The following is a 24,646-nucleotide window of genomic DNA, read 5'->3' as shown; positions in this document are numbered from 1 at the left end:
GGATATTGCCTGGCCGTGAACGCCACCACGACGGCCGCCCTCTCCAACGCACGATGGACTCGCCCAGGCGAGCCCGGCGGCCGGGGAACTGAGATTTAATTTCGTCAAATCCCTTCAGAGCCCCGTTTCGGGGAAAATAAGTAGCGCTCGTGCGCAACGGTTTGTTTCACTCCGTCTGTGCGGAGTGAACCCCATCCCATTTGACCCCATTTGCCCCTCCTCATCTGGACCGTCAGCCTGATAGATATTTTCTGGGTCGCCAGGCTGAGATTCTTGCCCAGATGACGAAGTGCCCTCCAGAGGCGAATCCCACTGCACACTCCGCGTGACGTTCTCAGCCGTCCCGTGGACCCTGAAAGGGGTGAGACAAAACCGCAGTTTAACCGCTCAGAAGCAAAGGGTCGAGGATTGCGGTGCCGCCTTGCCGAGATTTCGTAGTGATTTGCAGTGATGTGCGCCCAGAGGGCATACTTGGCAAGCCGTGGGAGGCAGCAGGAGGAACAGAAAGCTCAGAAAGTTGGCTGTGAACAGGGGTCATCCCCTGTATGGTGGGTTAGCGGCTTGGCAGCCATGGGGGTGCCGCGCCGCTAGCGAGTGTTCCAGCGGACGGCGCGGTCCCTCTGTTCGCCAACTGCTGCCATCTCCAACCATTCTTCTGCACCGCCGCCGTGACCCCGAGACCCGGAGACCCGACTCATCCTCTTTGCGGCAACCCTCGTGACAGCTGACCGATGAGTCCCTCACCAGCGGATCCCGTCAAGCTCGGACAACACCCCCCGACTTCCCCCACAATCGTTGTGCATCTGCACTCCACGCGGACGCGGGCTGCTGCCGAACAGCCCCATTACCTTCAAGATTCCCTCCTCCAATCCCACCAGGCTTCCCTCCAACATCCCCCTCCGCACACTTCCCGCCCACGGCGAGCGACCAGACCTCCAACGCAATCGGGAGCAGGCGTCCTCACTGCTTGCACCCCACGGCCGCGGCCACCCCGTCGACCATCCCGGCTACTCATCTGAGTCGGAAGAAGACGACAGTTCGTGTACAGACACGGGCGACATCGCCGAGCAGCTCGACGACGAAGATCCTCTGCGCGAGCGGGTGACAGAGACGCTCGACGGCGACGACACCCTCGCGGGCGTCTTGAAGAAGAAACACCACAACCGCCACTCGAAGCGGGTTCGTTACAGAGAGCCGCTGTCCTCCGGGAGCAGCCGGTCCACGTCTCGGCACGCTGGTGTCATCGACAAAGAGGCCATCCAGATTCCAAACATCGGCAACCGCAAGCCATCCAGGGCAGAACGCCTACTAGCCGCAATCATGACGGGCGGGTCGAGTTCGATCCACGGCCTAACGGGCAAGCCGTTACTGTCGGTTAATCCCAGCAGCCTAGCAACTTGACACATCTGTGCGTCGTGCTGACGCTTGCCATAGGTATTTTACTTCGATTTTTGTATCATTAGGTGTCTTTCTTTTTGGATATGACCAAGGTGTCATGTCAGGCATCATCATGTAAGCTTAGCCCCTTCCCCGTCACTACCAGCACCACCTGTTTAACACCTCCCATCCAGCGGCGAGTATTTTAAAGAGTATTTCCATGACCCGACTCCGGTGCAGATCGCGACCATGGTCGCGATCCTCGAAGTCGGCGCCTTCATATCTTCCCTTGTGGTCGGCCGGGTCGGTGACATCATCGGGCGGCGGAGGACCATTTTCTATGGGTCTTGCGTCTTCTTCGTCGGCGGCGCCATGCAGAGTTTTGCGGTGAACATGGCCATGATGATGACGGGCCGAGTTCTGGCTGGTCTCGGCGTTGGTATGCTGTCGACCATCGTGCCGGTCTACCAGTCCGAGATCTCGCCTCCTCACAACCGGGGCCAGCTCGCGTGCATTGAGTTCACCGGGAACATCATTGGCTACGCTACCTCGGTTTGGGTTGACTATTTCTGCATGTACATCAAGAGTGACCTGTCCTGGCGTCTACCTCTGTTGATGCAGTGCGTTATGGGCGGCCTGCTCGGCTTGGGGAGCTTGATCATTGTCGAGTCACCCAGGTACGTCTTTTTGCCCCTTGAGGCCTTTTCCATATGCTAATCGATTCGCAGATGGCTGCTGGACAACGACCATGACGAGGAGGGCATCGTCGTCATTGCAAACCTCTACGGTGGTGGCGACATCCACAACCCTCGTGCCCGCGACGAGTTCCGCGACATCAAGATGAACGTCCTCATGCAGCGCCAAGAGGGCGAGCGCACGTACGGTGAAATGTTCAAGCGGTACGGACGCCGCGTGTTCATCGCCATGTCAGCGCAGGCGCTAGCCCAGCTGAACGGGATCAACGTCATTTCGTACTACGCGCCTTACCTTTTTGAGCGAGCCGGGTGGATCGGGCACGCCGCCGTGTTGATGGCTGGTATCAACGGTATCACCTATGTTCTATCAACCATCCCACCGTGGTATATCGTGGACCGCTGGGGCCGGCGGCCGATTTTGCTCTCGGGCGCTATTGCTATGACGCTTTCGCTGTCGTTGATCGCGTATGTGCAGTATCTCGACATCCCTGCCACGCCAAAGCTGGTCGTCATTCTCGTAGTCATCTACAATGCGGCGTTCGGATACTCGTGGGGACCTATCCCATGGCTCTACCCGCCCGAGATCCTGCCTCTCAAGATCCGCTCCAAGGGCGCCAGTCTATCGACAGCCACGAACTGGGCATTCAACTTTCTCGTGGGTGAGATGACGCCTATCCTGCAGGAATTGATTGCCTGGCGGTTGTACCTCGTGCACGCCTTCTTCTGCGCCGTCAGCTTCGTAGTTGGTATGTCCCCCACCCGCCCTTTGTTCCTCAAGCCATGCCGTGTCTAATTCTCTCGTCCCAGTGTACTTCCTCTACCCCGAAACGTGTGGCGTCCGCCTCGAGGACATGGACGTCCTCTTCGGCGACTCGACCCGCGCCTTCAACACCCCGTCCGCGGGCACCCCAGCCATCCACGCCGAGTCGGACGCGCTCCTACGGCCTGCGTCGCCCATTACCGGGCTTGATGCCGCGAGAAATAGATCGCCGCTGGGCAGGCACGCTGCCAGCGCGGCAATCCCGGGGCTCGACATCGAGCCGCCCGTTGATGTGGAGGCCGATATCAAGCCCAGCCAGGGTGGTGGTGGTGGTTCTGGGGGAGTAGGTGGGTGGTTTTCCAAGATGATTGGACGGGGAGGGAGTGGTGAGGGGAGCGGTGGGGCGTATGCGGCTGTTGAGCAGCGGGAGAACTAGACGGGTGCGGTTTAGAGGACCAATGGGGACTAGCTACACAGTAGACTCGTTGGATGGGTGGGGTGGGTGGTTCCTGGGCTTGGGTATCGCTCGGTGCATATAGATGGCGCGGATGCGTGTGACTGCCGCTGGGATGGCAGGGTATTCTGGGATATGCTTTCTCTTTTCTACTCTTGGGACCTAATGATTCTTGGTTCGGTATTCTATCTAGAAGTGTTTGCTGGTGGAGTCCAGTGGGTGTGTAGCATGGGGTCGTTTCTGTAAGCCGCCGCAGAGTTGAATCAAGAGTTCGATTTGCCCGCCACCATTCCGACCCGTTTACCGTGGTTCTGTTGCCGTGCAATACATGCTCTACTCGACTGCATAATCTAGCAGCTATGATATCTGGAGGCTTTTTTCTCATCCTCTTGACCACGGGTGAGAGAGTAAAATGTGCTCGCCGAGATCATTGATTGGCCCGTGCACCAAGTAAGGTAGTCAAACAGCCCAGCATCACACCTCCACTCAACTGCACTCAACTCAACTCAACCCAACTCACCGTCAACTCATATCAAAACTACCACCGCCACTCACAGAAGCCGCAACACCTCACCCACCACCCCCAAAAACAATCCAAGAAAGAAAGAAAGAAAAAGAAATGGCCGCCTCCCCAGAGCTTATCCACGCCTACCGTAGCCTGCTCCGCGCCACCCTGCGAGCCGTACAATACTCGCAGCCTTCGCGCACGACAATAACGCAGCAGCTGCGGGCGGGCTTCCGCGACCCGCACGGCACGCTGGACACGGAGCGCGTCCGCCACACGGTCTGGTTCATGAACGCGGCGGCGCAGCAGCGCGGGCTCGAGCACAAGATTCTCAAGAACCTGTGCCGCGTGCACTGGGAGCGGGCCAACGAGCGCTCGCGCATGCCGTGGCGGTTGAGGGTGCGCAAGATGGAGATGGGGGAGGAGAAGGCGGAGAAGGCGAGGAAGGGGGGGAAGGAGGTGAAGGAGTGAGTTGATTTTCCCGTTTTTTTTCTTCACTTTTTTTTTCACTTTTTCCTTCAGTTTTTTTTTTTTTTTTTTTTTTTTTTTTCATCCTTTTCTTCCTTCTCGGGGTGCAGTTGTTGAGAAAGTGCATTGCTAATGTGTGATGTGTCGAAAAAGGCAGGACGACCCCATCAGCGGAACGCAGTACGATCATTATGAACGTACGGTTGCCATGCTCAATGATACGATGGGCTTGTGTCTGCGATGAACAGCCTTGTTGAGAACTCATCGCGGGTACTGTCTGCCGGACCGGCTGCCGGCTGACGGTTGCCAACCAACGACCCCAATGCCGCGCCCCCACTAAGGGGATTCCCCCTCGCCGTTGTTGCGGTTGCCGAGCTTCAGCAGCCCTTCGGCCGCGCCTGCGGCTGATGCCGGTGGGAGCCGAGCCGATGCGGTGCACAGCAGCGGGTTTCACCACGGAACTGGAATTGCATTTCGGCTTCCCCAATGAGGGTCTGATTGTAGTCTGCACTCACTCCGAGGAAGTGCGACTGGTCGAATGGCTGCCATTCAGGAATCGAGCGACTCTTACCCCAAATTCGAGGACCCTCTTACGGATCGCCCGCAGCAGATCTACAGGGTGTGCAGTTGGCTTGAAGACTGGCGCCAAAGTGCAGGGAAGTATGGGGTATCGGCTATCACACCCCGTGGCCCGGTGGAAGGGATCGCGGTGGCATCATGTCCTGCTCATGTCCTGCTCATCGGCGGATTTGGGAGAATATCGGTGGATACATTTTGTCAAAGTTAGGAGTTATTTTCTGATGCGGCCACTTCGTCCCGGCATGAATTCAAAACCAAGTGCAGATGAGACAGAATCACAGGCCGGCTCGCTGCCGGTGTAGGGAGGTGTTGGTGGTGCTCCGCTTAGCTGCAGACACCCTCCTCAATTCGGCAAGCGATGGTGCAGCAATGACGTTACCCCTGCTCAAGTGCTCACCAGCCATGAAGCCATCGTCGCCTGTCCCGCATGCCAACCACCGCTCGATAAACGTAACGGCGGCAAACGGTGGTGTGGCGATCTCCCCATAGTCCCCCGCTTCTGCAAGTAGCTCCGACACAGCTCGTAATTCCTCTTTCCTTGCTTGAATTTGGTGAAAAGACATGTGGCGGAAGTCACCGAGGTCGGGGCCCCGCGCTAAAATGCTCCAGAATCTCCAATGCTTGCAACTCGCTTGTGGCAGAGAGAGCTGAGCTTTCCGACCTGCACTCCCATCCATGACGGGACCACACCACATGGAAGGCAGCTTCTTTGTATCGCAACCCCGCAATTGAAGCTCCGCCAACCATCGCCTCCTCCACCACATACTCATCGAGCTGTAATCGCCGTTACACAACCTAGTCGACTCGAAGTTGAAGGCCCCGCCGTCCGCCGATCAGCCAATTGACGCCCGACCCGCCACGGGCAGGGCATCCATATCGACGCCTGCACCTGCCCCTCTCCCTCAGTTCTATCGTCAACCATACACCCATTTCTCCTTTATTTCGGATCCCGTTGATGCTGCACCCGACCGCCCATTGATCCAAGAGAACGACAAGGGGCATCCCTTTCACCAACCCGGCGGGGGTTCTTATGGACCCTCACCCGCTGGCCCAGGCCCTTTCGCGACCGTGCTGCTGATGACTCTGGTCTCGGACGCCCCCGAGACCACTGTCTGTTGGCTAACGGCTGCTACGTGAGAGGTGCCCTGCCGAGACGCGATAACACGACACGATACGAGAGAGCGGACGGAAGAAGCTAAACAACGAGAAATATCAACGGGAAGAGCCAGGAAATAGCATGCCTGCGGAGTTTCAGACCGCCACCCAGAACGACCACCACCACCACCACGCACCTCTCCTACAAAATGGTCCAGCCTATGGACGTCGTCCTCTATCTCCCACCATGCCTTCGTATTCGTCCCCTTCACAGCATCAAGATGGCCAGCAGGGATTGGCACAGCAACCACAAAAGCATGACACGAACCTGAGAAAACGGGATGACACCAACGATGATGAGGATATCTGTCCGGACCCCCGATTAGCGACAGCAGCCGCAATGGTTGCCTTAAGTCGCAGTTCTTCCTCCGCCTCCAATGACTCAACATCACCCAGCAACAATGCGGTCTCGAGCTATCAGCGCCTAGTCAAGCGCTACCGCGTTGAGGTGGCCGCCTCGGCCTCCAGCGTACTATCCACTCTGACGACGTTTCCGCTCGACAGCGTCAAGACACGCATGCAAACGTACCAGTATGCCGGGTTTCTGGACTGCGTCAAGCACACCTACAACCAGGAGAAGCTCCGGGGTTTCTTCCGCGGCGTCACGGCGCCCATGGCTAGCATCACGCTCGTGCGGACCGTCTCCTTTTCCATCTATCAACGTTCCAAGTACGCCTACTGCGACTGGGTCAAGCGTAATTTTGGTGTCGATGTTATGGGGCACGTCAGCTCGACGGGCAGCTACCCGAACATGTGGACCGTGGCGACGTTTGGTGCGGCCGGTGCAACAGCCGGGTCCTGTATCACTGTCATAGCCTGTGAGTTAAGTTCGGGGAGCTTGAGATTGGACATCGACCGGGGTTTGTGATACTGACTGTCATGGTCAGGCCCTTTCGAATTGACCAAGCTCAGCGCCCAAGTGTCGGTTCTGATGGCGGACAAGAAGAACTGCCCAAAGCCGGAGAGCCATGCGATCGCCGCGAGCTATCAGAACAAAGGGACGCTAAAGACACTTCGAAATATTATCAAGCACCGGGGCGTTGGTGGGCTGTACACGGGGTTCAGGTTACACCTCAGTAAGGATTCATTCCCTTTTCTATGTCATTCATGGCAAGGACGAAAACTAACCCCATTCCGAAGTGCGCGACACGCTCGGGACAGCAACCTACTTCATGACGTACGAAAGCAGTAAACAGCTCCTGACCACCTTCGGGGGTGACGGCACCCATTCGAACCCACTCGCCGTTTTGGTCGCAGGAGGGTTGTGTGGTATCGTCTCGTGGGCTTTGATTTGTACGCCACCCCCCCAATATTGAATGTACAAGCCATCTAATTAATATCCACGTTCCCCAATCCAGATCCAGTCGACTCGGCGAAATCAATCTATCAGCGCAACTCCCTGATGTACTCTAAGGGCCAAACCGTCGAGCCCGTCAAGATTCGATTTTTCCAACGCAACATGTACCGCGGTCTGGGTGTGTCCATGGGCCGGTCGTGTGCTGTGAATGCCGTCTTCTTTTCCTCCTTTGAGTTCTTGAAAAAGCGTATCAAGGCTTGGGAGGATTAACCCCTTGCCTTTCGGGCTTTTTCATCCCTGTATGTCATGTGGCCTTGTGTATTCCCGCTATCTCTGTCCGTCTATTACTTGGCTCGGGCGTCATGTCACCTTGCTTTTCCGTGGTTTTTTTCTACCCGCCAGCTTGTTTAGCTGGGGGTTAAATTGTACAAATTTGGACGGACGGTGGGAATGGGATTCTTAGCTGCCTGGACGGTGGCGGACGGTGCATATAACGGGCTGCGTATCTTGCATTGGTTTTTCTGTTCGTCTTCACATCATTCTTCCCTTTGGGACGTGGGCGTCAAAGGGAAAGGGCGTTGTTATTGCGGGGTTTGTCAAATTGCTCCTCACTTGTTGCGAGAGGAGGCGGATAGGCATCATTCGTTTTTACATCGGAGCGGAAGTAGGAGAGTCTAGCGTGTGGGTTATACGAACTTGGGAATGGAGCACATTCTAGCGTCTCTAATGATTAAAGCTGTGATTGACTGTATTTGATGCGGTGATTAGAGAATAGCAGACCACGGTTCTCGCCCTTGCCTGCTCCAACTACCTCTACCGAGAGAGTCGGGTGGGTAGATGTTAGGAGATAAGTCCTTTCTTTGTTAACAAACAGTTTGGCTGACTGACCAAACTAATCAGAAAATGGTAGCAATACATTGTTGGCGGACGAAGAAAGGGGGAACAAAAGGGGGACAAAGGGGCGCCTGCCGTAGTTCCTGCTATAGCCGAAGAGAATGCCACGGATGACGAGCCGGGGAACGAGGCTAGGACGGTAGCTGACCGATGGTTACCTGAGAGAAGATGAGAATGGCAACTCGGGCGTGTCTTGAAGGCAGGAACTTATACGTCGTATCGATGGCTTTGGCGGTTTGAGTTTTGAGTCCGTGTCGTCTCTCATTGCTGGGGATAGATAAGGCAGAGGTGTGCAGTGAGGTGTGAAAGGTTGAAAAAGATATCGAGATATTTGTTCGTGAAACATAGTTTTAGCCATGATGGAACAGATGGTTAAATATATAAACCGCCCTTTGGGAAGAGAGTTTGGGTCGTTTTGGTGTGCAGCTTGTATCATGACCCCTGAATAGAGTCAACAGGATGAACTACGAATTTGTCGGTGACCTCGGGCGTGGCTCGTTTGGGACCGCGTACAAAGCCCGCGAGAAGGGCACCGGCCGTCTCTTCGCCGTCAAGGTCCTGTTGCAATAGGGGGATTACGGTAAAGAAATCATGGCTCTTGCCTACCGGGGCGAGGGCCGCATTCTTCCCAGTCTCAATCATGTAAGCGTCCCAATATCCCCCTCACACCTCTAACCCCCTTTATATCCCACGACTAACACTTGATCCCAGTCGCACATCATCCGATCATTTCACTCGCAAGGGTGGGGCAGCCCCCGAGTCGAGATCGTCATGTCCCTCATGGAGGGCACCGTCGCCAGCCTCAACGAAACCTACCCCCCCGAGCGACGGCCCCAACTCGCCAACTCAGTCTTGCGCCAGATGCTCCCCGCGCTCGCCTACCTGGACGAACTGGGGTATGTCCACCGCGACGTGAAGCCCGACAACATCTTCTACAACACCACCGGCCCCCACACGCACCACTTCCAGCTGGGCGACTTCGGCCTGTGCGAGTTCGGATCGGTCATCGCGGCCGCGGGCGGCGACGCCGTCGGCCCGAAATCATATAAGGCCCCGGAACTGCACCGAGACCACCCCCGGAAAGGGTGCTAGACGCACAAGTCGGACGTGTGGGCGCTGTACGTGACGGTGCTGTGGGTGCTGGAGCTGGGCCGGGTGTGGGAGAGGGCGCGCCGTGATGGGTGTTAGAAGAACAGTTTGGTGTTTACGTTGAATCTGGCGGCGAGAGCGTTGGTGGATGACAAGGTAAAGGGGTTGGGGCCGATGGGCGAGGTTGGATTCCGAGGACAAGGGCTACGGCCGAGGGCGATGAGAGGAGTTATTGGAGGCTGGGGAAGTTGGTGTGGTGGTGGATTGATGGGGATGGATGCTGGAGGGGGGTCGTTGACGGATTGCTGACAGATTTTGTGTTGACCATGCTACCTACCTTCTCTACCACAAGATTTAAGCCATCCAAGTTGTTGTTCCCTAACTAGTTGAGAGGGCGACTTCCATGATGATGACGAGGGTTAGGGCTGGTGCCATTCTCCCAATCTTTCCTCCATATTTCCATTCCTTCTTTCACATTCCCTATAGTGACTCTCACTCCTATTATGTCTCAACCCCTCAACCCCCCCCCCCACCCCCACCTCTCTCTCCTCTAAGTTTTTCCTGTCTTCCCCCAGCTCTCTCCATCTCTCCTCTCCATCCCTCATCTCTCATCTCGACCAATCTCGTGTCATCCCCCGCCTTCTGATTGGCTGTGCCACAGTGCGAAAAGAAACACTACCTATTGCAACTACATTGTGCTCCATTCTTGTCGCATGGTAGCTCGGTTAGCTTGAAGAAACGAGATAAGAGAATATACCAGATCCAGTCAGTGAATTAAAAACTACAAACCTAACTTCTAAGTAAACTAGGTGGGTATCGTGGGGGAAGTCGGGAACGTTCGAGCATCATACCGTTATATGGACACCGCGGCACTGTACGGCAGCGGTACCCTTCAATGCTCTCCAGTTTTTTTTTTTTGACTGCATTTCACTAACCGAGCTCATTCATGATCACACAAGCAAGCACATCTCGGCCACAGCCAAACCGACTTGTCAGGATCGGACAAGACTGACGCCGTAAACGGCTCTCACTGTTTTATTTCCTCATTTTACTTTATTTTCTTCATTCCTTTTCTGTTCTGTTTATTGATACCAACACACGGCATGTCACGGCGGCAAGGAGGCAACATGAGATTGGGGTTAGACCGTGAGGTTTACCAAATTATTCTCAAACTAGAAGAAGAAGGGAGTGAAAGCGGGCGGAAACCCCGACTCACTGTAGGATCGGTCTACGTACAGTATCAAGCGCTCAAACTCAAGCCTTGCCCGCCAGAAGAAGAAGACGCTGGAAGAGTCCATCGAGCGCGTGTTGGCGGTACGGAAAGACCAATCAAAAGCGGACGAGCAGGAAGACTCGGACGATGCTCTCGAGGCCCAAGATCAAGAAAGGATAAAGGCGGCAAAGGCGGAACGCGACCAGAATATCATCAATCGCCAAATCGCCAAGGCTTGGGGTTTCGCGAACAACGAAAAGAGCGAGAAGAGCGCCGGTACAGACTCTACCATCACACCTGCTGCGACACCAGCTACAACGCCTGGTGCACCACCACCCGAGGCTATTGGGAGGGCACCCAGCATGGATACTCCTGGCACTACCGGGGACAGGCAAGCGAATGGGGAACCGCGACCCAAGAAGCGGAAGAGTGGCCCCAAGGAGGTCGACCGGAGCCCTCCATCAAACGTATCTATTCTAGACATTGCCGGTGTGGACGATACGCTCGACAGGCTGCTGGGACGAGGTGTGGTTTTCCGCTCTGTGCCGGCGAGGCCTGCGAGAAGATGGGCTACCGCTATGACAATGGGCGTCCTGCTCCACGGCCCGTCGGGCTGCGGAAAGACGACGCTCGCCCATGCCCGTCGCCCGGGAGCGTAGGCGCTGCCTTTCATCCCCGGTGTCTGGGGCCGTCCATCGTCGGAGGCACATCGGGGTGAATCCCGAGAAGGAACATCCGCGACGTGTTCCGACGAGGCCATTCGCCTCGCACCCTGCCTCGTGTTCTTCGACGAAATTGATTCCATCGCGGGGAGGCGAGAGAGCGCCAACAAGGGAATGGAGAGCCGTATCGTGGCAGAGATCATGAACGGCATGGACCGCATTAAACAACAAACCCCGCTGGGCAAGAACGTGGTAGTCCTAGCGGCTACCAACCGACCCGACTTTTTAGACCCGGCCATCCGCCGCCGCTTCAGCTCCGAGATCGACATGGGGATGCCAAACGAGAAAGCACGCGAACACATCCTCCGGTCCTTGACCCGCGATCTCAGCCTCGCAGACGACGTTGATTTTAGGGAGCTGGCCAAGCTGACTCCCGGCTACGTCGGTAGTGACCTCCAGTACGTCGTCAAGGCCGCCGTGTCCGGCAGCTGCCGCGGCAAGCTCGAGGATCTCCTCCGCAAAGCCCGCGCGCTGGGCGCCCCCGACTACCTCACCGCGGCTTCGCAGAAGCAACGCGACTGGGTCCTCCTCGAAGACCACCGCCGCGCGCCCTGGGAGGAGAGCCATATCACCATGGGCCAGTTCAAGTCCGCCGTATCGCGTGTCCAACCCGCTTCCAAGCGCGAGGGTTTCAGCACCATCCCGGACACGACGTGGGCGCACGTGGGCGCGCTCGACGACGTGCGCAAGAAGCTTGAGATGTCCATCATCGGGCCCATCAAAAACCCAGAGCTCTTCACGCGCGTGGGCATCAAGCCGGCCGCGGGTATTCTACTATGGGGCCCGCCAGGGTGCGGAAAGACGCTCGTGGCCAAGGCGGTGGCCAACGAGTCCAAGGCCAACTTCATCTCCATCAAGGGCCCAGAACTACTCAACAAATACGTGGGGGAGTCGGAACGAGCAGTGCGACAACTATTCGCGCGGGCCAAATCCTCGGCCCCCTGCATCCTGTTCTTCGACGAGATGGACGCGCTGGTGCCGCGGCGCGACGACTCGCTCTCGGACGCCAGCGCGCGCGTCGTCAACACGCTGCTCACCGAGCTCGACGGCGTCGGCGACCGCTCGGGCATCTACGTCATCGGCGCCACCAACCGGCCCGACATCATCGACGAGGCCATCCGCCGCCCGGGCCGCCTCGGCACCAGCATCTACGTCGGCCTGCCCTCGGCCCCGGACCGCGTCGCCATCCTGCGCACCCTCTTTCGCAACACCGTCTCCAAGGCCCGCGCCGAGCGCCGCCAGCTCGAGGCCGCCACAGCAGCCGGCACCGACGTCGACATGACCGACCTCCCTACCACCACAACCACCCCCGAAGCGGACCTCGAAAGAGTCGCCCTCGACATACGCTGCACGGGCTTCTCGGGCGCCGACCTGGGCAACCTGATGCAGGCGGCGGCGCAAGCCTGTCTGGAGCGGGCCTACCTGATGCAGCGGACGGGTGGGGGCGGCGGCGCTGCAGGTGCGGCGGCCGACCCGGTGATCACGGCGGCGGACTGGGAGAGGGCGCTGAGGGAGACGAAGCCGAGTGTGAAGGATGCTGGGAGGTATACGCTTGAGGGGTAGGGTAGGGGTAGGGTAGGGATATAGTTGGGAATTTTGGGGGTGAGGCTGGGGGTGAATATATTATGTTGTTGGTGTATCTACCTGCCTGCCTATTCCATGTCCTCAATTTTTTTTTTTTTTTTTTTTTTTGTTTCTGTTGTTTGTGATTGATAGATGCTGTCCTCGGCGACTGGTCACTGCTGGTGTAGCGGTGACCACGGTAATAACACCCTGCTACGAGAAAACCGCCATTGCCATTTCAGTGCCCGCAGCATCAGAGCAACTTGGCTGGCTATAACTGGGGCCACGACGCTGACCGATGACGGAATGTGCGGCTGCAGTCAAGCGCGCAGCTCAAGTCCAACCAGTTCCGCGGCATGTTATCAATGGGGAAGCGTACTCTTTTTTGCCCTGTTCTTGTTTTTGTCGTCACTGCTCGGACATCCCGCTGTAGACGAGTGCTTTCTCGGGATTCGGCATCTCGGCAACTGAAGCATTTAGCCTGTCTCCTGTCTCAACGCCAGCGCACTCATTCACATGTACACGCCCCAACTCAACCCGCTGCACAAAAAACCAGAACTGGAAGGCGTCTTGAGGAGTGGGAATCATTCTTCATCAATCAGGCTGCGCCGCCCGAGGACATCTCGTCTAGTTGTAGTGTCGTCGTCGTCTCTCTATGGTACAAAATAGTAGAAGTAGTAAATGGCTGTTGTGAGTGCTGTACAAGAGCCGTCCCGTCTAATGCAAAAAAGCCATAGCAAAAACGGACCAACTCCCTGTCTCCCTCGCAACCGCAACCGGCAATCCCGCGGTGGGGATTCGCTTTTTTGTGATGAATTGGTGTAGCTAGTAATACAACGACGTCGAAATCCCGGTTATTGCGAGATCTATTTCGTCGAATCCTTGAGGTAGCTGCGAGGTATACGTCAGTATGCTGTGGGAACTAAACAGGGTAGAAGAGGAGCACATACGCAATCAGGTCGTTCCTGTCCTTCTCCTTCTTGAGGCCGCCGAACGCCATCTTGGTACCCGGGATGTACTTCTTGGGGTTCTCGAGGTATTCGAACTGAGGGAGTGTTAGCAAGAAAAGCCAGGGCCATGTCTAAGGCTATGTATGCCAAGGCAAACGTACCAGAGTCTTGTCGTCCCAGGTGATGCCCTTCTGCTTGTTGGCGTCGGTGTAGGCGTAGCCGTCGACGGAGCCGGTCTTGCGGCCAAACAGGCCGTGCAGCGCAGGGCCGATCTTGTTGCCGCCGTCCTGCTCAACGGTGTGGCACTGCGCGCAGCGCGTCTTGAAGAGGCCAGCACCCTTCTTGATGTCACCTATGGCGAGTCTCGTCAGCTAGCTGTTCCTGCCGGATCGATGGAAAGACGTGTGCTGATAATTCTCGAACAGCCCGTTCCGCTGTGTAGTGCTCTGACAACCGTGGCTCATTCGCTGGCTCGCGATTCGGTTTGCGCCCGGGAAATGACGCAGGATTGCGGCCGGTGAGGAGCCTGGGCTTCCATAAGCGAGAGCGGCGAACCCCCTCCAAGACTTCGAGGTGCAAGGTGTGGCCAAACGAAGCAAGCCATCCTACGAGCCTCCCAGTCGTGTATGGGGTGCCAATGGCTGAAGGTAGCCATCCTATGGCCACAGCGGCAAGCGGGCATATTCGAGATCGGGAGAGCGGAAGCGAGTAACAGGCATTGTATACATACCGCCAGCCATTTTGATGTTTGGGTATTAAAAGTTAAAAGTGCGTTAAGTTCGGTGTAGCTGGAGAGGAGCAGGTATCGTGAGCTGAGGTTGGATGTGAGAAAGGCAGGAAAGAGTTCGAGAAAAAATTCAGGGTGAGGTGTTAGTTGGCGCTGCGCCATAGGCATGGGCCGTACCGGATTTTTCTTTCAATGACCGCTGCCAAGCTCTGCTTCAATCCAGGCGAGCCACAGCGGGTCTGAAAACTCTGCCCACTTTTTAGTAACGCGGGCCAATCAGGTTCTGAGAGTTAGTCAGTCTCTCCGGGCAAACTCGGGAATGACCGGCACCTCATCCGACCTGTCCCTTCCCTGCTTTTTGAGACTGACATCCCCGAGGAGGGGAGAAGAGCGCTAGCCAAAACGGGATAGCAAGAGGGACCTGCAGCAACAGTCGCACGCGATTTTTTTGAGCACTCGCCAAGTGCCCGAATTGAGCCGCACCCCAACGTCCGCTGATCCGTGAATTGCTAGCTGAAGGCCGAGGGTCCGATCCGGTCACCAATTGTAATTGTCTGTCATCCTCCTGGCGGCGTCCACCCCGTGCGGATCTCGCCCGAGTCTCGCCCGAACCCGACAAGCAAAGGCAGACACAGCAACGATGGCATCCACAACAACCTCCATCCCCCGCTTCCTCCTCCCCCAGTCCGGCCTGATCTGGCGCCGGGCAGCCCCGATCCCGACCTCCGCTTCCGCCCCGGGCCGCATCTTCCTCCGGCTCGCCAGCACCAAACCGAATCCCCCTCCCGGAGGGCGAGTGCTCGCCAAGCCAGAACGCTTCAACCCCCCCTCCCACGGCGCCCGTCTCCCCAAGAATACCCCGCCTCGTCATTACGGCGGGGAGCTCAGCTATGAAGAAGCTTCAGCGCAGGCCGTGAGGGACTACCCGGGGATGGCACCACCAGAGCACACGATGGCCCACCGGATCCTGCACAACCGCTGGATCCACGTCGTCATCACCGTCGTACGTTGTTTCCTTCCTCATCCCTCCCTCCCCCCCACTGCCCACCATTGCCAACTAACCACCCCCACAACAGGGCACCCTAACCACGCTCGCCATCTTCACCTTCACACTATCCTTCCAAAAGACCTCACCCTTCGCCGACATGCTGCCCTCCCGGTCCGACTTCCTACGGCAGCCGCTCGCGTCGACACGCATGGTGATCGAGGTGGTGCGGCTGCACGAGGCGCACAAGACGGCGCGCATCAACGAGAAGCGGCGGCGCAACGTCGACGACGTGGCCAAGCGCGCGGCGTACCGCAAGGCGCATGGCCTGCCGGATGAGATGGGCCTGTTTAATCAGCCGATGGCGAGGATTCGGTCAGATGAGGGTGCGGATGCTGCGGATGTTGCGGTGGAGGGCGGTCGTGGTGGGGGGGAGGGAGTGGTGGCTGCTGCTGCTGCTGCTGCTGCTGCGGAGAGTAGTGGGGCTAAGAAGGATGGGGAGCATGACGTGAGGCGGTTGTCGGAGAAGGAGAGGCAGGCGGTAGTAGAGAAGGCGAAGAAGGGGTGGATGGGTATCTTTTGATTGGGCTGGATAGCTCGACTTTGTAGCCATACATGGGATGGATTGTACAATACATTAAAAGGCCGGCGTAGATGTAAACGGACGGCGGGGCGGATGGATGGATGGATGGATGGATGGATGGATGGACGGGAAAACAAAAGCATCATGTCCATGACAAGACAACAGTCCCTATGCCACCCACCCACCCACTCTCCCCCCAACTCACAACACACACCCCCACATTCCCCCTACCCCCCTCCCCAAACAACCCCCAATCACCCCAACTCCACCGCCTCCAACGCATCCAGCACCTCATCCACAACGCCCCCCCTTTCCAACACCTTCTGCACCAGCGCCGCGAGCACAGCCCTCTTCGCCCCCCCGCGGGGCGCCTTCCACACGCCCTCGACGGCCTCGGTCTCGGCCGTGGTCTGCGCATCCAGTGTCTTGGGCGTCCCCGCCACGCCATAGGCGGCATTGACCGCGTTGGCGACCCCCGGCGGCGTGAGTCGCGACGGCGGGTCGATGGTGCGGATGGAGAGTAGGCGGAGGTTTCGCCCTGTTTCGGGGTCTGTTTCTGCTTCTGCTTCTGCTGCTGCTTCGGCGTCGGTTGTGTGGGGTTTTGAGAGGGAGGAGGGGGATGGGGCGCTGGTGACGGACACGGCGAGGGCGACGTCGGCGACGGTGAGCTCTTCCTTGGAGGGATCGAAGATGATGTTGTTGCCGACGGCCATGACGAGGAGAGTTATTGGCGGGCGGGTTGTGGTGGCGGCGGTGCGCGGGTAGAGGTGGGGGGCGACGGCCCAGTCGTCGTCGAAGAAGGGGTCTTCGTCACCCTCGGACTTGAGGCGCGGGAGGCGGGTAGAGAGGAGGGCGAGGTGGGATGTGAGAGAGAGGAGCGGGAGGGGGTAGGAGAGCGGCGGGGAGATGAGGATGATCTGGTGATGTTGGTCAGCGCGTTAGGAGTCCGTTGGGGGTAGGGTAAGGTAGGGAAGGGTGGGCGGTGCAAGACAGGACAGGGCAGGACGTACATCGAGATATAGCTTCCAGTGAAAACGTCGGTTTATCCACAGCCGCTTCGCAAACTCCCCGTCGGCAAGCAGCGCCTCGCTCAGCATGGCTGACAGGAAGGCGGTCCCCGAATCGTCATCCCTCAGCCCGGGGATCTCAACCGTCATCTCCACCCATGAGGCGTCTCCCTTCCTCTTATCCACGCCCTCTCTCGTTTCTCCTTCCTCGTCAACATCATCGCTCCCCGCACCGCCCTCCTCAAAAAAGACAGTATCCTCCCCAGGTCGTTGTGCAGTCCTCTCGACCTCGGCCTTGACACCAACAATCGCCTCGGTGCCGTCGGCGAAGCATATCCTTGCGCTGCCATTGGTGCCGGGTAAGATGCCCGTCTCGGCAACGAGCGGGCGAAACTGAGTCGGGGAGCGGCCGTCCGGACGGATAGGCGGGGCCAGCGAGAGCGAGGCGTGCAGGTAGGCAAGCTCGGCGGGGGAGAGGAGGACGTGTTGGCTGGATGCCATTGTCGCTTGTTTTTTCGCTTAGTTCAATTTAATTTAGTTTCGTTATGCCCCCCCACACCATATATGCTAGGTCAAAAATTATTATCCCTCGTTTGGTAAGGGGCGTTTAGGAAAGGTGGCCGATGTCCTTCCTAAGTTGTTCGTGGGTTAGGAGCTTTGTTTAGCAGCTCGGCCTGTTTGGGGTTTCGGTTCTGAAATTTTGGGGGTGAGGGGCGCTGTGAGGCTGATGTGGGGCGAGGCTGCTGGGAGCTGAGCAGCGAGGGTGTTTCTGGGCCCCTGTCATTCAATACGATGCGCCCTTCGGTACACAGTATAATTATAACATCCACCCAGCATTAGGTTACACAGGAGGGTTATGGGGCATTCAATTCGAGCACTTGGGCGTAACGTCAGAGTTCTCGTCAATTGATTCTCTTCTAACACAGCCCATCATTGAAAAGGAAAAAGAAGAAATGCGTCATAGTATTAGTAAATAGAGCCAGGTCGTAGCTCAAAGAACATCCTCCTCCATCGCGGCGTCACCACCAGCGGCGGCGGGAGGAGCAGCAGCATTGGCGTTGTTGTCTGTGTTGCCGCCGACAAAATAATCGGCCATCTCCGAGTCGAGCTCCTCGACCGTCTTCTTAACCACGCGATTGCTGCGGCCGCCCCGCGCTGTCTTCTTGGCACCCTTGCTGGCGGCGGCATTGCCCTTGCCAGCGGTTGCGTTCTTCTTGACAGCCGCAGCGGACTTGGGCTGGGCCTTGGGTTGCGCGATGCGCTGGGCGAGCGACTTGGGCTGCGGGATAAGGTCCGCAGAGGCAACGACAACCTCGACCTCGAAGAGCGTTAGTCACTACTTTCACATATTAACCAGGGCAGATCAGTCCTACCTTGACAGGCTTGCTGTCAATGAGCAGACCGTTTAGGGTGGCGAAAGCCTTGCTGGCGCCGTCCGCCTGTTGGAACGAGACGTGCGCGATGCCACGGCTGACGCCACCGGGTCCGTATGAAATCTCGACTTTCTTGACCTGGCCGACTGATTGGACAAAGTACTCCTATCGAAGGGAATCCTTGGTTAGCGTCAACTAAAATTGTGAGTCCGAGCATCCGTTTCCGAAAAAATAGGTCCACAGATCATCGAGCCGTTCCGTCGTGTAGGCGTCCTAGGGATAGGCAACCAAACCAGCGAGCAGAGCAGTGAGCCGACCCCCCAAACGTAGCCTCCCTCGGTCAGAAAGCGAACAAGACACTTCCGACCTCTGCTGAAACCGTTCGATTGACTCCGCGTTCGAGACAGGGCGAACGTGGTCCGACCAGGCAAACGTAACCCACACCTGGGATTATCCCACCCCCGCTACACGACCGAGATTTCGAGGACCGCTACGGCCATGTAAGACTCAGCCTCCATGCCGCCGCCCGGCCAAGAAGGGGAGATAACAAGACCCGCGCCATTTGCTCACTGCTAAGCTCGCTGAATCGCATGATCATCAACCTAGTGACCAGCCAGGCGAGATGCGATCATAACACCCAGCTGAGCGCTGTCTGATATATCGCCGTCGCCCTGATTGTCCGCGCAGATTCTCAATCACGGGAGCTTGCCAGGCTGCCCGATGATGAGGTCGCAGCTAGACGCGAGCTCGCTCAACTTCCAGGGGCCTGATAGCCACCATGATGACGCAGGAGGTGGTGCCCGATCTGCGCATCGGAAGGAACTGAGGCATCATGACAGTCGCTTTCAAGCGTTGGGGTTGGAGGGAATGACCACCCTATTGTCCACGAGGACAAGATGCTGATAGAATATGCCGCGCCAGATGTGCGCCGACAAAGAGTTCGAAGCGTTTAATGGCCTCGCTGGTAATAACATACCTTAATTTGGGCCTCGGAAACATCCTTGGGCTAGCGAGAAACATTAGCTACCTACTCCCATACCTGGTGCATATTTTGTTGGAATCGACTTACAAGGTTGCTGACCATGATTTTGCTCTCGCCGGTCACGCCGCCGGCCCGAGTGGGAGTGGGCTTGTTTGCGCCGCGAGCGGGCTTGGTGCTCTTTTGAATGCCACCGGCCGGAGCAGCGGGAGCAGGCCGGGTGGTGCCAGCTGTGCGGCGAGTTGAGCGGCGACGACCTTGCTGGTTGCGCCGTTGGCTGGTGAGGATCTCATCAAGAGTCTGGTCGAGCTTGCCGGACATGATTGCGATCGTGAGCGAGAGCGAGGAACTTGATAGATGTGGGTTTTGATGGATGATTGAGAGGCGTGCGCAGCGTTCTAACTGGTAGAGATGCGCGATGCGAAAAGGCGATGAGTTTCGCTGGGTGGTTGAATGGCAGAAGCGGATCGGGCGATGGCCGAATTGCTTGGTCTTTCTTTGCTGGTGCACGTCGCGTCAAGTCGCGCTGGCGTAATTAGGTGGCAAAAGAAAAACGAGAAGTGACTGATTGTTTGTTGTCGGTTGACTGAAGTATTCAGGCGAGCAACAGGTGATGCAATCCCAAGAAGAAGTGAGCAGGATGATAAATGCGCTGGGTCGATGAAGTCGCTGATGAAGGGTGTAAGAGTGGGAAGCAACAAGGAGCGGGAGCGAGTCGCGCGAGAATTTGAGCGCAGACTTGGCTTGAGAGCCTGACCTCGAGCTGATCAGATCAAGGGGGCGAAGCGAGGATCACATGACCGACCACCACATTTGGACAAGGCGCCAGAGCTCAGAACAACCATGGGCTCCACACCCGATGAGGTCCCTTCCAGGCAGCCAGGGTTAGGGCTGAATATTGAACAGCCTGGTTTGCCAGCAAACAGACTAACGATGCGATGTTTCTGCCAACTCACCACATCGTGCATACCTTTATGTACTATGTCGGCAACGAGCACAAGAGGTACGTGGCGGTAAAACAGCTGCGAATGATCATCTGCAATCGGAAGGCGTGCTGTCTACGGAAGTAGACGTATAGACATGTCACTGCGATTGCGAATGGCTAACCATGCGCAAAACGCGCTGCTTTACAAAGAGGGTCACCCTGACAAAATACGGAATTATTATTCTGGAAGCAGGTTGATCGAGGAACCGTGTCATCCACCACCAGCTCTTTGTCTTGAAAACCGGGCCGCATCGCCTCGGGATGGGATAGAGACAACCCATATCCTGTGGCAAGAGCTTGGCTCGCTTGCAAAAACCCATTGAGCCCATCACCAATGCAGCAACGGCGCAGAAACCGAGGACGCCTAAACCGCCGGTTTTCCGAATATAACCCTTCCATCATCCGGCCTGCCATGTCGTCGCAGCCCTAACAAACATTGTCTTTCCTGCGTCGCACCACAGACTCTGCCCGCCGTATTGACAATCCCAAGCGGTGCGCAAAGATCCTATGCGCCGGTATGCGCTGATTGGCCGTGAAAAGTCTCGGATTGGAAAACGATTCGTACCCTCTATCGTCGTATCGTACACCCAATTCCAACACGCCGTCTATTTCGTTTTGGTTGACGCGGGTGTGGTTTGCGGTGCTGCCTTCTTTGACTTCAATGTGCTGCTCTCTTCCTCGCCAGAGTTGACTTCGAAAAAGTGGTAAAGAATGATAAGCACCATCGCCGCCGAGCCGAGGACAATGGCCAGGCGGTAGAGCTCTGTGTCTGTGATCATGGTGGAAACGGGTGGACGCCGGCCGGTCGAGCGCTAGAGAGTTGAGGGTTGAAGGGCGGAATTGACTCCTGGAGGTACAATTAGTTTTACAAAATGGCGCAAAACCGAGTGGGAATCAGGGTCGTACCTCGCTCGTCTGCTGCTGTTCTGTGGCCGGTGTCGTCTCGAGAATGGCGCGCTTTGGATGGCTTGGATCTGGCCAGCTTTCCAGAGCGTCGCGAAACATCCGGCAGGCAATGTCCCACCCATGGCTTGGCGCATTTGGGCAAACTCGAGGTACCCCCGGCCCCAGGCCAGGGTTCAGGTGTGGGTCACGTGGCGCCATTCGCCTCACACCCTCACTGGCAGGCAGGCTCACACGTCAGGGCTGGAGACGGCAACGTGGGGCACAAACTGGGATTGGAGGCCATTCAAGACTCTCCGCTCAACAGTCTTCGTGGGGATCCCCGCCTGGAAACTGCGGGTTTGCCTTCGGCGCAAAAACTTGACAACCACCACCCTACAAACCACTTCCTTCTTCGACGAGGTCCACGAACACTGCCAATACCACGATACCATTCCTCGTCCCGCCAAATCTGTAATTTAGCCCACCATGGCTCCCAAAAAAGCCGAAAAGGGCGGCGGCAAGAAGGTCGATGCCAAGAAATTGGTCGAAGACAAGACCTTCGGCATGAAGAATAAGAAAGGTGGTGCGGCCAAAAAGACGATCGCCCAACTCGAAGCCAGCAGCGGTGCTGCCCAGAAGCGCAAGGAAGCCGAGAAGGCCGCTCGTGAGCGCGAGAAGAAGGCAGCCGAGGAAGCCAAGCGGGAGACAGATGCGCTCCTCAACAAGCCCGCCCAGATTCAAAAGGTGCCTTTTGGCGTAGACCCAAAGACAGTCGTCTGCATTTTCTACAAAAAAGGAAATTGCGAGAAGGGAAAGAAGTGCAAATTCGCCCACAACCTCGACGTCGAGCGCAAGGTCGAAAAGATCAACCTCTACCAGGACGCCAGAGCCGAGGAGGAGGAGTCCAAGAAGCAGGAGACGTCGGCCGACTGGGACGAGGACAAGCTTCGGTCCGTCGTCCTGTCCAAGAAAGGCAACCAGCGCACAACAACGGACAAGGTGTGCAAGTTCTTCATCCAGGCCATCGAGGACGGCAAATATGGATGGTTCTGGATTTGTCCCAATGGCGGCGACAAATGCATGTACAAGCATGCTCTTCCACCTGGGTACGTATGGGAGGGCGTGTGTTTATGGTAGAATAAGCTAACCACCCCTTAGTTTCGTGCTGAAGACAAAGGAACAGAGGGCGGCAGAGAAGGCCCTGATGGACAAGTCACCACTGAAGACCCTGACCATCGAGGAGTTCCTCGAGTCGGAGAGGCACAAGCTCACCGGGACCCTCACGCCGGTGAATCCCGAGTCGTTCGCCAAGTGGAAGAAGGAGCGTATGGACAAGAAGGCGGCCGAGGAAGCACTGCGGAAGGCCAAGGAGGCGACTGGCCGTGCCATGTTCGAGAGCGGCAACTGGCGCGGAGAAGACGACGACGAATCGGAGGACGAAGACGACGGCGCGTGGAATCTCGAGAGGCTACGGCAGGAGACTGAAGCGCTCAGGGAGAAGAAAGAGGCGGAACGGGTTGCTGCTATGCACGGCCTTCCACCCCCGAGCAATGAGCCGAACGGCGAGCCAGTGGAGGCGGCAGAGCCGGAAGAAGTGCCCAACACTTGAAATAGCGTTGTACACAACGACCAAACCACGACGCCGCGCGGCCGGACGAGGGAAGCGAGCCCACAGAGCGCTCCCCCTCCACCGGCATCCGGCGTCGGCCGCGCCGCTCCGGACGTCTGCGCCTATGGGACAGCTCAGATTGACCCATAGGAAGGCGTGCCCGGATCGAGCAAGGCTACAACAACTTGATCAGTTCCCAAGGTCACAGGCGCAGGCTGGATGAATCGATTATATAGGATTGGCGGCCAAATATATCTCGATATCAGGGCTCAGCTAGCCCGAGCCCTCCCTCCGCATGCTTTACCAACCACGAGCGTTCGTCCATTGCGCCCAATTGCTCTCGAAGACGTCTCCTGTTCTGTTCTGCCCCAACTCACTAACGCATCCTCCTAGGTTGGCTTATTCTGCACCACCCTTCAAAACTTCTCAACATACGGTCTCAGATCCAGCTCCTGCGTGAAGCTCGAGCGATGCTGCGTATGCAAATGCCAGTAGCTGTCGGCAATCTAGGCCAAGCCAAGTCAGCAACAGAACACCACCTCAAAACCAAACACCCCAAAAAGGTGGAGGAAAGAAAAGAACTAGGAAAAATCTCACCGCATCCGGACTAATCTTCCCATCCTCCTTCCCCTCATTTACGTTATACCCCTTCGTCCTCGGGATATCAATCACGCCGTCCACAATCACATGAGCCACATGGACACCACGGGGCCCGAACTCGCGCGCCAGGCTCTGGCCCAGCGCCCGCCCCGCGAACTTGCCGGCCGCGAACGCCGCGAACCGCGGCGACCCCCGCACCGACGCCGTCGCCCCCGTCACGAGGAGCGTTGGTGGGTGTGGGGACGTCGGGACCGAGGCGAGGAGGGAGGGGAGGGTGGCTTGCGCGAAGTGGAAGAGGCCGCGTCTGTTGGGGTTGGGTTAGGTGGGGGGGTGTTTGTTTTGGGGGGGTTGAGTGGGAAAGGGGTGTGGCGTGTACATACGCATTGCTGTCGAGGCCGGCGTCGAGGTCGGATGCCGTCAACTCGAGGAAGGGCTTGACTGCGAATCCGCCGCCGACATTGTCTGAATCCCCAACCATATCAGCATCCCACTACTTCACTTCTTGGTAACCACAGTCGGCCACTCCACCAACCCCCAACACACATGACCCAGCCAGAACAAAACACTTACAAACAGCAGCAGCCAGCCCCAACCCGCGCCCCTCAAACTCGGTCTTGATCTTCGCAAACGCGGATGTGATTGCTGCCTGGTCTGAGGTATCCGCGCTGATGCCCAGCGCCTCGCCGCCTTGCTGCTCGATCTCTGAGACGATGTCTTCGTAATTCGCCGGGTTGCGGGCTAGCAGCACAACAGGGTAGGCCTGGGCGAAGCGCAAGGCGACGGAGCGGCCCGTGCCTGCGCCGACGCCGGCTACGATTGCGTAGAAGGACTTCGATACGGCCATGGCTGTTTTTCTGGGGTTTGTTCTGGGTAAGGTAGTAGTAGGGTGGGTGTGTAGTAAAAGGGTGGATGGATGTGTTGGTGTTTGATCTTTGATGAGCTGGGTGTGAGAAGAAGTGAACTTGTGGAAGGTGGACGGCGGTGTGTTATATGTGCCTCTTCTGAGAAGGAGCTTATCCTTAGAATGAGGTGCTAAGTCTCCGAGATGGTGATTTCAATGACGACTTCACGCAATTGGTAACCCCGCCTTGCACCTGAGCTCCGGGTGCGACTCGATTCGCGAATGTGATTAATAATGTCTTCTTGTCCTCCCGGACTTTAATCGAGGATTACTGAACCACTGATACCATAT

At 57.2% G+C, this 24,646-nt stretch overlaps 11 protein-coding genes across 11 annotated transcripts; 7 read left to right on the top strand and 4 right to left on the bottom strand.

Annotated features, from left to right (window-relative positions):
- Positions 1-450: 450 nt before the first annotated feature.
- CHGG_07896 (uncharacterized protein) lies at positions 451-3,268 on the top strand (the record flags this gene model as incomplete). Its single annotated transcript, XM_001225551.1, has 5 exons — positions 451-548; positions 840-1,370; positions 1,572-2,054; positions 2,106-2,818; positions 2,880-3,268. The coding sequence occupies 5 exons, from the start codon at positions 451-453 to the stop codon at positions 3,266-3,268; spliced, it is 2,214 nt and encodes a 737-aa protein (XP_001225552.1).
- Positions 3,269-3,905: 637 nt separating this feature from the next.
- Positions 3,906-5,327, top strand: CHGG_07895 (uncharacterized protein; the record flags this gene model as incomplete). The annotated part of the gene is made up of 4 exons (XM_001225550.1): positions 3,906-4,258; positions 4,413-4,456; positions 4,518-4,953; positions 5,120-5,327. The coding sequence occupies 4 exons, from the start codon at positions 3,906-3,908 to the stop codon at positions 5,325-5,327; spliced, it is 1,041 nt and encodes a 346-aa protein (XP_001225551.1).
- An 853-nt stretch (positions 5,328-6,180) lies between these two features.
- On the top strand, positions 6,181-7,560 carry CHGG_07894 (uncharacterized protein; the record flags this gene model as incomplete). Its single annotated transcript, XM_001225549.1, has 4 exons — positions 6,181-6,811; positions 6,881-7,069; positions 7,134-7,286; positions 7,352-7,560. The coding sequence occupies 4 exons, from the start codon at positions 6,181-6,183 to the stop codon at positions 7,558-7,560; spliced, it is 1,182 nt and encodes a 393-aa protein (XP_001225550.1).
- A 1,215-nt stretch (positions 7,561-8,775) lies between these two features.
- CHGG_07893 (uncharacterized protein) lies at positions 8,776-9,276 on the top strand (the record flags this gene model as incomplete). Its single annotated transcript, XM_001225548.1, has 2 exons — positions 8,776-8,826; positions 8,896-9,276. The coding sequence occupies 2 exons, from the start codon at positions 8,776-8,778 to the stop codon at positions 9,274-9,276; spliced, it is 432 nt and encodes a 143-aa protein (XP_001225549.1).
- A 1,124-nt stretch (positions 9,277-10,400) lies between these two features.
- CHGG_07892 (uncharacterized protein) lies at positions 10,401-12,771 on the top strand (the record flags this gene model as incomplete). Its single annotated transcript, XM_001225547.1, has 3 exons — positions 10,401-10,510; positions 10,662-11,011; positions 11,216-12,771. 3 exons carry the CDS (start codon positions 10,401-10,403, stop codon positions 12,769-12,771), a joined length of 2,016 nt encoding a protein of 671 aa, XP_001225548.1.
- An 866-nt stretch (positions 12,772-13,637) lies between these two features.
- Positions 13,638-14,461, bottom strand: CHGG_07891 (cytochrome c; the record flags this gene model as incomplete). The annotated part of the gene is made up of 4 exons (XM_001225546.1): positions 13,638-13,662; positions 13,722-13,816; positions 13,883-14,073; positions 14,452-14,461. The coding sequence occupies 4 exons, from the start codon at positions 14,459-14,461 to the stop codon at positions 13,638-13,640; spliced, it is 321 nt and encodes a 106-aa protein (XP_001225547.1).
- A 627-nt stretch (positions 14,462-15,088) lies between these two features.
- Positions 15,089-16,016, top strand: CHGG_07890 (uncharacterized protein; the record flags this gene model as incomplete). The annotated part of the gene is made up of 2 exons (XM_001225545.1): positions 15,089-15,451; positions 15,525-16,016. 2 exons carry the CDS (start codon positions 15,089-15,091, stop codon positions 16,014-16,016), a joined length of 855 nt encoding a protein of 284 aa, XP_001225546.1.
- A 938-nt stretch (positions 16,017-16,954) lies between these two features.
- On the bottom strand, positions 16,955-17,524 carry CHGG_07889 (uncharacterized protein; the record flags this gene model as incomplete). Its single annotated transcript, XM_001225544.1, has 1 exon — positions 16,955-17,524. One exon carries the CDS (start codon positions 17,522-17,524, stop codon positions 16,955-16,957), a length of 570 nt encoding a protein of 189 aa, XP_001225545.1.
- Positions 17,525-18,014: 490 nt separating this feature from the next.
- Positions 18,015-19,696, bottom strand: CHGG_07888 (uncharacterized protein; the record flags this gene model as incomplete). Its single annotated transcript, XM_001225543.1, has 4 exons — positions 18,015-18,341; positions 18,397-18,561; positions 19,373-19,402; positions 19,466-19,696. The coding sequence occupies 4 exons, from the start codon at positions 19,694-19,696 to the stop codon at positions 18,015-18,017; spliced, it is 753 nt and encodes a 250-aa protein (XP_001225544.1).
- Positions 19,697-21,731: 2,035 nt separating this feature from the next.
- CHGG_07887 (uncharacterized protein) lies at positions 21,732-22,854 on the top strand (the record flags this gene model as incomplete). The annotated part of the gene is made up of 2 exons (XM_001225542.1): positions 21,732-22,351; positions 22,404-22,854. The coding sequence occupies 2 exons, from the start codon at positions 21,732-21,734 to the stop codon at positions 22,852-22,854; spliced, it is 1,071 nt and encodes a 356-aa protein (XP_001225543.1).
- Positions 22,855-23,270: 416 nt separating this feature from the next.
- On the bottom strand, positions 23,271-24,298 carry CHGG_07886 (uncharacterized protein; the record flags this gene model as incomplete). The annotated part of the gene is made up of 4 exons (XM_001225541.1): positions 23,271-23,360; positions 23,452-23,758; positions 23,835-23,916; positions 24,025-24,298. The coding sequence occupies 4 exons, from the start codon at positions 24,296-24,298 to the stop codon at positions 23,271-23,273; spliced, it is 753 nt and encodes a 250-aa protein (XP_001225542.1).
- Between the last annotated feature and the right edge of the window lie 348 nt (positions 24,299-24,646).

The sequence above is a fragment of the Chaetomium globosum genome, genomic scaffold (genome assembly GCF_000143365.1).
Source record: "Chaetomium globosum CBS 148.51 scaffold_5 genomic scaffold, whole genome shotgun sequence".
NCBI classification, from domain to species: domain Eukaryota; kingdom Fungi; phylum Ascomycota; class Sordariomycetes; order Sordariales; family Chaetomiaceae; genus Chaetomium; species Chaetomium globosum.
Note: the sequence above shows the minus strand (reverse complement) of the source record. Positions and strands in the feature narration are given on the sequence as shown.